Source organism: Camellia sinensis, chromosome 1 (genome assembly GCF_055761805.1).
Source record: "Camellia sinensis isolate YWXY chromosome 1, ASM5576180v1, whole genome shotgun sequence".
NCBI classification, from domain to species: Eukaryota; Viridiplantae; Streptophyta; class Magnoliopsida; order Ericales; family Theaceae; genus Camellia; species Camellia sinensis.
The window spans coordinates 65057980-65069344 of NC_138961.1; the positions used below are offsets into that span (position 1 = coordinate 65057980).

The window sequence follows — 11365 nt, forward strand, 5'->3', positions numbered from 1 at the left end:
ATTTTGTAAATATATTTTTAAATATTTTAAAAAAAATTTATGTGTTTTGTTATGATTTGAGTGTAGAGTTTTGAAAATAATGTGGAGTTCGAGTTATGTGTTTTGTTATGATGTTTGAAAATAATTTTGAATTGAGTTTTATGATTGTGTTGGTCAATTCAAAAATTATTTTCAAAACTCATAACCAAACACAAACTTAAAAAAAATACAAACTTATGTTAAATATATATTTTTAAATATTAACAAATTTTAAAAATTTTATTTTTTATTTTATAAATATATTTTTAAATATTTTAATTTTTTTGTTATGATTTGAGTGTATAGTTTTGAAAATAATGTGGAGTTTCGAGTTATGTGTTTGGTTATGAGGTTTGAAAATAATTTTTGAATTGAGTTTTGAGTTATGTATTTAGTTACGATTTGAGTGTGAAATTATATTTTGAGTTTAAAATATTAAAATTAAAATATTAAAATATTTACAAAATAAAATAAAATATTTAAATAAAAAATATATATTTAAAATAAAAAAATAAAATTAAGTGTTTACATTGGGCACTTTAGTATTTACATTACAGGCATTATAGGCACTTGAGGGCATTTTAGGTATTTTTGTGTTTACAGTTGATGACATCAGCAGGGTCGGCTAGGTGCATAAACGGCGGTTAAATTTTGGGAGAATCTTGACATTGTCAGGTAAAGTAGGGGAGGTTACTGTAATTATTCAAACCACAAGGGAGGTCCCTGTATTTGTCAGAAACCTCAGGGGAGGTAAATGTAATTTACCCTTAAATTTTTTTATTTTTTTTATTTTTAGTAATATTCTTTAAAATTTGAAGAAATTTTTTTTTCTTTGTTAGATGTACCTTATTTAGATGTATCTAAATAGTGAAATATTTGTGAAAAAATATTTTAAAAAATTAATAAATACACAAAAATACGAAAAATGTATTGAATTTTTTAATTTTTTAATTTTTTTATATATTTTTAGTATTTAATGAATTTTTTTACAGATTTTTTTAACAAATATTATAATTTTTAAGCGTATTTATGTTAAATATGTCTAAAAATTAAAAAAATTCTTAAAATATTAAAAAAAATTAGTGAAAACAAAAAAATAAAATTTTTTAAAAAGTAAATTTTAAAAACTGAAATCAAAGAAAGTAATTAGTATCCTTAATGTTTCTCGTTTTTAAAATTCAAAACTAAACAAAGAGGCGCACGAACAAAAAGTTCATAAAACTCCCAACCGAAAAATTGGAGTTTTCATGATATATATTTCTATGTTAAGTTATTCTTTTTGTCTCAAAATAATAGTTTATTTTAAAAAAATTTAATTTTTTTAATAGTATAATTATTACATTTTAAAATATTAATTTTTAAAATTATCTTTTAAAATATCTATTAGTATAATTATGATTTAGGTAAATTAGAAATATAACTTCTGAGGTTTGTTTAAAATACAGATTAGTCCATGTGGTTTGAAAAATTACAAATACTCCCTTATTAGAAATTTTTATTTAACAAAATTAACTGATAAAATAAAATTCATAATTGCTTTTTATAAAATAATAAAATTACCTAAATTATTAATTAAAACATATTTTTAACATCATTAAAAATTGTTAATTAATTTAATAATTTATTAATAAAAAATACAATTTATTATAAAATTAAAAATCTCAAAAAATATAATATAATTTTCAAAACTACATAAAACAATTTATATTTTAATAAAATTTCAAAAAATATATTTATAATTTATCCTTATAATTTGGGCAAATTACATATACTCCCCTCGAGGTTTAGCAAAATTACAGATACCTCCTGAGGTTTGAGAAATTACAGATACCTCCTGAGATACTATTTGCATAATAAATTAGGAAGTAAATTGTTATGAAAATATAAACTTCAGGGGACAATTTGTTATGAAAATATAAATTTCAGGGAACAATTTATTATGAAAATATAAATCTCAAAAGTATATCTATAATTTCTAAAATTTCAAAAAAATATCTATAATTTAATTAAATTTCAAAAAAGGTATACGTAATTTGCCCTTATAAAATTTATATATTACCTCCTCAGTCCGATTTAGGCCGGAGATAAGCGAAAACCCTTTCCACTTCCCTTTTCCACCTAATGGCTGAGAAGATGCCAACCACTACAAGAAGACTGACTGACTGACTTTTAGAATGTGAAAGGAACGTTTCATGGAAAATTGTCTTTTAGAATGTGAAAGGAACGTTTCATGGAAAATTGTGTTACTTTTGATGTGAACTATGATTTGATGCTTTTCATTCCATTCATACAACAATATGTTCGATTTTTGAAATTATTACATGTGAATAGTCACAAATAAAAAGTATAAATTTATAAATAAAAAAATACAAATTTAATTATTAATACTATGTATAAAAAAAAATTAGAGTAAAACATTAATAAATTTTAAATAATGATGTTATAAATTGTTTAGTTCTCTATTTTTTTATAGACCCAAAAGTCTCATCCTATTGTGAATTACGTAAAGGTCCAACTATAAATGCGCTTGGGTTATGTATTGAGAGACAAATGTGAATTGTCTCATAATATTAAAATTATTAAACATAACATTTTAAAAAAAAACACATTAGTATACTTTTCTCAAACGTAACATTCTAATTTAACACGTTAAAAAATTTCTTATTATACTTTTCTCAAACGTAACAACGTAACATTCGAAAAAAAAATTCTTAATATATATTTTTTATACGTAACACTACAATCTATGTAATACAAAAAATTTATTATTATACTTTTCTCGAACATAACATTCTAATGTAATATATTAAAAACTCCTTAGTATATTATTCTCAGATGTAACAACATAACATTTCAAAAAACCTCCTTAGCGTACTTTTGTCAAACGTAATATTCTAATGTAAAACACTAACAAAAATTCTTAGTATATTTTTTTAAAACGTAACAACATAACATTTTCAAAAAAAACTCCTTATGTTGTGTTTAGTTAGAGGATTTGGGGAGGGATTTGAAAAAAAAAAAAAAAAAAAAAAAAAGATGTGTGAAACTAGGTGAAATGTAGGTATATTTTATTCACATTTCACCTACCTTTTCCATTTTCTTTTTCAAATTCCTCTGCAAATCCTACAACCAAACACAACATTAGTGTATTTTTTCCAAACAGAATACTTCAATCATTACAACACATAAAAACTAATTAGTGTACTTTTTCTAAATGTAGCACTCTAATGTAACATTTCAATGTAACACCAGAAAATCACACTAATAGAAATATATATTTCAATGCTCGACAACCAACACTTCATCCACCAATTCCCCCAAAAATAATTTTTTACACCTCATCTTTTCATTCTCATCCCAGAAACGAATCAAAAAATTTTAAAAATAAATCACAAAAGAGCATTTGCTTAAATTAAAATGGCAATAAATCAAATAAATATAACTTTTCAAAACAAAAAAGATTAACCGGTTCATAAGAAAACTATTAGTACTAAATAGATCAACATTCCCCATATGAAATTTATGAATACTTTTTTATTAATTTGATATTTATTTATTTTTTTGAAAATTTATTCCGTTATGTTATTTTCTCTTAATTTTTCATGCTCTCTTTTGTTTTCTTTATTAAAAAAAAAACCTTATTTGGTTCTAGTTTTTTGAATTCAATTTTTTGAGAATTGAATTTTTCAATTTTCGTGTCTTTTTGTTTTTAATTTTTTTTAATATTTTAAGCAAATTTTTTAATTTTTAAATGCACCTAACATAAAACGTACCTAAAAAGTAAAATATTTATATAAAATATTTTAAAAAATCAATAAATATACAAGAATATGAAAACAAACTAAATTTTCATTTTTTTTTTTGTTGTGATTTTGGTATTTAGTGAATTTTTTAAAAAATAATTTCACAAATATTATACTTTTTAATTATATTTATATTATGTGTATCTAAAAAGTAAAAACTTTACTTAAAATATTAAAAAATTACCTAAAAACAAAAAATGTATATATGAAAAAAAAGAAAAAACTTAGTTTATAGAAAATTGAATATAGGAAATTAAAATCAAATAAAGTGAATGTTTTTTAATTTTCGATTGTGATTTTAAAACAACTGTACACTAAATACTTTTAAGAGGAAAAGGGATTCTATTCTGTCCATTATTAAATTTCTGGGGTGTTGCAAAGGGATTGGGGGTGGCTGTTGTGCTTTAGTATAGCAGTTACTGCTGTGTAGCTAAATGAGATTATTTTGATAATTCGAACCATTCATCTTTAAGAGTATAGCGAATAAAATACACCTATAAAAAATAAAGTTAATCGGATATTGTTAACATTTTCATTCAGTCACATTTGTATCTACAAAAATACATGACAATTGTGATTTAAAATGTTAAAATGAATACAAATGTGAGTAAATGAAAAAGTTAACAATATTCAATTAATTTGATTTTTTGTAATTATGTTCTACTTAATATATTTAAAAATATAAATGGTTCGAATCATCAAAATGGATCCCGAAATGGGTCCATTTAGCTGCACAACAGTGGCTGTTGTGTTAGGGACACAACAACCACCCCAAATCTGTTGCGAATTCATGGGCTTCACTGCGTATTTATTTTGAATTGTTCATTTGTTAATTTCATATTCTAACTATTTAATTTGTTCATTTTGTAGAGTTTTATGTATAAATCGTTCATTAAATAAAATTAAAAAAAAATTATATTAATTCGGTATTCATAGACACAACTTTATTAAATTTGTTATTTTAAGAAAAAAAAAATAGTATATCTTTAAAATTGTAGTTATGGTCTTCTTTTCTTTTCTTTTTTTTTTTTTTATAATTTTTTTACCAATCTAAAGCTTTTCAGGTATGATGGTTGCAACAGGATCATGTAGTAGTCCCAAATACCAATAGCAAATTTTGCAAGATAAGACACATACAAGTTCTAATTGATCTCAATTGGAAAGTGTTGTACACTTGACCTCACTTTATTATTCCAGTTAAAGCGAAATTTTTATTAATAGAATTAAGCCAAACCGCTTGGATTCAATTCCTTTACCTCCATGCGTGTTGCTATTATTTATTTATTTATTTTTATATATTTGTTTTGAATCTTTCTCTCCTATTTTGAAAGTTTATTAATTGTGATTTATGTTTTAATTGTTGATTATTATACTTCATCATATTGCATTATGATACATTGAAATGAAAAAGAAAAAAAGAAAAAGAAGAATAACCAAGTTTTAGTCACACCAGTACGCTAACCCTATTTGCAATTGATACGATCGTCCTATCATTTATTTTACTGTAATTAAATTATTTTGTTGTTTTCTTGGTGCATCCAAGCCACCCCTTAATTACTGTGGAAAAAAAAGTTAATAATTGTAAACCTACCCATTGAAAGTCATGATAAGTACCATTAATAATTGTAAACCTACCCATTGAAAGTCATGATAAGTACCAAAATAAGATAGATGAAGAAGGATTTGGTGTAACTGTTCTCCGTAATACATAATGGTGACTGTTGTACAGTTTGTGAAACTCATTTCAGTCATGTTTTGATAATTGAAATTGTTCAACTTTTAGAGAATATCGAGAAGTGTAAAAAAATTAAGTTGATCGATTATTAATAATCTCTTCATCAAATTACATTTGTATTTAGTTTGATATATACATGTTCATTTTTTTATATACAGATGTGATTTGATGAAACAGTTATTAATATCCAATCAATTTAATTTTTTACAAGTATATTCTATGTAAATTTTTTTTTCAAAATGAACTGTTTAAATTATCAAAATAAGACCCAAAATGAGTCTTGCGAGCCGCACAACAGTCACTGCAATATTTTGTATACAAGTGTAACACCAAGTCCGATGAAGAGGAAGTTAGTTAATCTCTAATTCAAAATATGGCCTTAATCTCTAATTTCAAAATAGATGATTCTTGATAATGTTAATGAATTAATCTTTCCCCATTCAAGCTTGGCTTCTAACTTTGCGTAAACCTCACAAAATTGGAATGGTTTCAAAGCATGGGAATTTTTTCCCTCTAAACAAAATGGTGCTTTACATGTTAATGATATTGCATACAGCCAAACAAGCACCTATCTTCCTCTAAAACCCCACCCTACGACACAGTGCACCACGAGAAAAACTAGCTAACCAATAGTTGTTCGCCAACTGGCAATTGTCTCATCTGATTCCTAACTTCAAACACATTTGATTGGCTCTCCATTTCCAACTCAGCCTGTTCAGGAGCCGTCAACCCTTTCTTCCACCTCTTGGGCGAGCCACTCTCCGACGAACCTGACGCAGATGGCTCAGCCGACCTCCTCTTAGCCGTTATCCTAACCGGCTCAGGCTCATCAGAGCCAATTCGGTGAGGAAAATTCAACAAAGCCCGCGAGCCACGCATCCTATAAGCCGCTCTGTCGTAAGCCAGCGCGGCTTCCTCAGCCGTCTCATACGTCCCAAGCCAAACCCTGGCGCCATTCTTCGCCGGGTCCCTTATCTCCGCCGCAAACTTCCCCCACGGCCGCTGCCTCACTCCCCTATAATGCTTCCCCTTCCGCGGCACCACCGCAGCCTCCAGAGGTGGCGCCACCAATTGAGCCGCCGCCAATGACGTAGTAGTCGTAGCTGGCTCCGGTTCATCTCTCGGCTCAAACTCGGACTTAACGTCCGTCACCGTTAAATTAAACGGGGTCCAGCCCACATTAACGGCGTCACGTAGGAACCCATAAATTACCATATCTTCGGAGTCGTCAACTTTTAACGGCAAGTCACCCCATGTTTCAGTCAAGCATGGAATAAGACTACTGAAGCTTGAGCTCCGGCGATACAAAGGTAGATCACCGGAATGGGTCGCCTGAAAACTCGCCGGCGCACAGTCGTGACTGTACATGTCAGTGTGATTTTGGGTTTGTAGATATGGGTTTTGGTTTTGTTGGAGAGAGAGAGAGAGAGTGTGTGAGATAGTAGAATTTGGGGGAGAGAGGTTTGGGGGAATTTATAGTGTGGAGGAGGGAGAAAAGAGATTCATGCACCTGTGGAATGTGTGTCAGTTTTCTAATTATAACTTTATATGTTGGTTCTGTGAAATTGCTTGTTTACAAGTGGGCAATTCACGTGTCTAAAAACTGCAATTTTTTATTGAAAAATAATTCAAAAATGCTAGAAGTTTAAAAAATTCTACTAAAAATTTTATCAAATGTCTTACACGGTGTGGGATCCACATGGGACCCACATTGTGTGTGTCTCACACTCATATAAAACATTTGGTAAACAAAAATGCTAGAGGCCCCAAAAATTCTACCAAAAGTTTTACCAAATGTCTCATATGGGTGTGGGACCCACAAATGTTTACCAAATGTTTTATATGGGTGTGAGACCCACACAATGTGGGTCCCACCCATGTGAGACATTTGGTAAAACTTTTGGTAGAATTTTTGGACCTCTAATATTACTCTTTGGTAAAACTTTTAATAGAATATTTAGAGTCTCTAACATTACTCAAAATAATTCTCCGTACAAATTAATTAATGTCACACTTTTTCTGCAGTGATTAATGCGGCACCTGTTGTCTAAAAAATATAATTTTTTTTTAATGAATTGTTGTACATAATGGGATTGTTTATACATTTCTTAAATTTTGACAAACTATGTCTGAGTATTTAATAGATTCTCTTTCAATGAATTCTTGTACCTAATGGGATTGTTTATACATTTTCTTAAATTTTAACAAATTATGTCAGAGTATTTAACATAGTTTTTGTTTTAATAATTTATGAGACAAAAATAATTTAAATAAGTTTAAACAATTTATTATTGAAAAATAAGAGCAATGGTGTTTTAGCTTTTACTTTATATAGTGCTATTTTTTGAAAGGTAGTAAAAAGTCACGTTTTTGGATAAAATGTCCAAAAATATGACTGTCAAAAACGTAACAAAATCCTTTGGAAAAGTGCAAAATACGCAGTCTTAAAATTACAAATTAGGGCTTGTGAAAAAAAAAAATAAAATAAATCTCTTATGTTGAGTAAAGGCATTTTGGTCATTGTAATTTGATTTGACACTATAAATACATATCTATCTATACTATATATTAAGCAAAATGGGGTTTTTAACCCCAGTGGATAGAGATGGCAATTTAAACCCGGCCCGACGGGGACCCGATCCCCCGACCCCGAAATAAGTGGTTTTTCCTCGAAAAATATCCCCACGGGGACGGGGATGGTATTAAAAAATCACTCCCCGATCAATTTCGGGCCGGGGACGGGGATAGGCTCGTCAGCCCCGGCCCCGGCCCGGCCCCGCCCCGGAATTTCCCCGATTCCTCCCCGACACTGATGATTAGTTGTATTATTAAATATTAGTTGTATTATATTAATTTTGATGTCAACTCTCCCATTTCATTTCCTCTCATTTCCTGTGTCTCTCTCTCTCACCGACCGTGGCTCTCATCTCTCTCTCCCTCAAATCTCAGACTGTCTCATCTCTCTCCCTCCCTCTCCTCTCACTCTCCCTCTACATCTCCCTCCGTCCGTGAAGCGATCTCAGACTCTGTCTCATCTCTCTCCCTCCCTCTCCTCTCCCTCTCCCTCTCCATCTCCCTCCGTCCGTGAAGCGTTCCATCGTCAGATCCCTCCGTCCGTGAAGGCTTCACGGCGAAGCCCTCCTCCATCAGATCGTGAAGCTTTCCATCAGATCGTCAACACTCTCCCTTTCCCTCCGTCCGTGAAGCACTCCGTCCGTGAAGCCCTCCGTCCGTCAGATCGTGATTCATGAAGAACAGAAACAGATCTGAATAAGAAAAATAGATCTGATTGTTGAATAGATCTGATTGTTACATATATATAATTTTTTTTTATGATTGTTATATATATATATATATATATCTATGACAGATTTTTTTTTTTTTTTTTTTTTTGATCTTCTTAAGTTGCTTTTTGAGTTGACTGACTGAGATGTTGTTGAGATTTGTTGATGTTGTTTTTTAGCCGGGGATTTTCGGGGTCGGGGAAACCCGATCCCCGTTAGGAGGCGGGGGTGGGGGTGGGGGTGGGTTCCCCGTCGGGGACGGGGACGGGGACGGGGGGAAGTTCTGCCATCGGGGATCGGGGACGGGGAGGGTGATCCCCGGCCCCGCCCCGCCCCGTTGCCATTCCTACCAGTGGGAGCTCCAATCTCCTAATCCTAATTTTCTAATTTTTTGATTTAAAAAAAAAAACTTAGCATTTATTGACTTCTCCCAACCCAACCACAGCATTTATTGACTTCTCCCAACCCACAATCTCTTTTGACTTCTCTCATAATTATTGCAACACCATTTTCAATTTCTCCCATACACTATAGTTACACACAAAAAAAAATTTAAAAAATAAGAATTTAGCTATAGATCTCAAAAAGATATAACATCTAAATTTAAATTATGATTTAATAATATAATTATGTATTTTTTTATGTATATTTATCAAAATTTTAAATCATTTAATGGGACAAATTAATCAATTTTCCAAAATTATTGATTTTTAATTTACAAAATAGATTAAAAAAATTATTGACTGATTTATTTATTTTTAATTTACAAAATAAATTAAAAAAACTATTGACTGATTTATTTATTTAATAACCAAAATATTTCCTAATCTCTCTCACAACTTTTCAAAAAAAATATTAAAACTTGCATTCCTTTTCTCTTCCCCAAAAAATCAAATAATATTTTTTTATTAAAGTTGTAGATATCTACCTATATTTTATATATTATATTATAACATAACAAAAAAAACTAAAAAAAAAATCTTTAAATCTTATCTAAATAAACTTTAAATCAATAAAACTCGCATGCCTATCACATATCTAACTCACATCATAATTTACCTAAATAATAATAATTAAAAACAAATGAAAGCCACAGATAAATTAAATTAAAAAAAAAAAGATACCCACAACTCCATCTTAAATAAATTGAAAAAAAAATACTCGAATAGAAACCACACAAAAATAAAAATAAAAACAAAAAGATATATCTATCTATCTATCTATCTATCTATCTATCTATATCTATCTATACTTACTATATATTAAGCAAAAGGGGGTTTTTAACCCCAAGCCTTGTGGGAGCTCCAATCTCCCAATCTGATTTTTCTGATTTTTTGATTTTTTTTTAAAAAGAAACCTTAACATTTATTAACTTATCCCAACTCCCAAGTCCTACCTTCATAATAACACTTTAATGTATTAAAAACAAACATAAAAAAAATTCTTTGAAATCCAACACATATGAATTTTTTGAAAAGTCCCAACACATATGATTATTAACCCTTATAATAACACTTTAATGCATTAAGAACAAGCATAAAAAAAATTCTTGAAAAGTCCAATACATATGATTATTATCAAAATATTAAACTTTAATATAATATAATAAAAAAAAGACATTTAATTCATTGAAAAGTCTAACACATATGATTATTATCAAAATATTAAACTTTAATATAATATAAAAAAGGAAAAAAAGAAGGCATTTTAAAAAAAAAAAAAAGACATTTAAAAATCGTAATTCACATATATAAAAAAAATTTAAAAAGTCAAACACATATGATTATTATCAATATTAAACTTTAATATAATATAATAATAAAAAGACATTTAATTCCTTGAAAACTCTAATACATATGATTGTTATCAAAATATTAAACTTTAATATAATATAAAAAGGGGAAAAAAAAAGACATTAAAAAATAAAAAAAAAATTTAAAAATCACAATTCACATATATAGATAATTGTAAACACAATCTGTGCATAGCACGGGTGATATGCTAGTACTATATATTAAGCAAAAGGGAGTTTTTAACCCCCAAAGCTTGTGGGAGCTCCAATATGCCAATCCTAATTTTCTAATTTTTTATTTTTTTTAAAAAAAATAATCTCAGCATTTATTAATTTCTCTCAACCTACAATATTTTTTGACTTCTCTCATAATTATTGCAGCACCTTTTCCAAAACAAATAATTTGTATATTAAAAAAAATTTAAAACAAATATAAATATCTCTATCTATATCTATCTATTTATTTATATCTATCTCTAACCCACAAGTTTTGTGAGAGTTTCAATATCTAAACCTTAATTTCTTAATTTTTTTTTTGAAAAAAAAAATAGCAAAAATTTTAAATCACTTAATGGGACAAATTAATCAATTTTCTAAAATTATTGATTTTTAATTTACAAAATAGATTAAAAAAACTATTGACTGATTTATTTATTTTTAATTTACAAAATAAAAATATTTCATAATCTCTCCCTCCTAATCTCTCTCACAAATTTTCAAAAAAAAAATATTA

The 11365-nt window shown here is 28.4% G+C and overlaps 1 protein-coding gene across 1 annotated transcript; it reads right to left on the bottom strand.

Annotated features, from left to right (window-relative positions):
* Positions 1-6040: 6040 nt before the first annotated feature.
* LOC114310033 (ethylene-responsive transcription factor 2) lies at positions 6041-7058 on the bottom strand. Its single transcript, XM_028255941.2, has one exon. It carries the CDS (start codon positions 6922-6924, stop codon positions 6175-6177), a length of 750 nt encoding a protein of 249 aa, XP_028111742.2. The 5' UTR covers positions 6925-7058; the 3' UTR covers positions 6041-6174.
* Between the last annotated feature and the right edge of the window lie 4307 nt (positions 7059-11365).

Coding starts and splice junctions, on each gene's coding strand:
- LOC114310033 (XM_028255941.2), bottom strand. CDS start 6,924: ATGTACAGTCACGACTGTGCGCCGGCGAGTTTTCAGGCGACCCATTCC.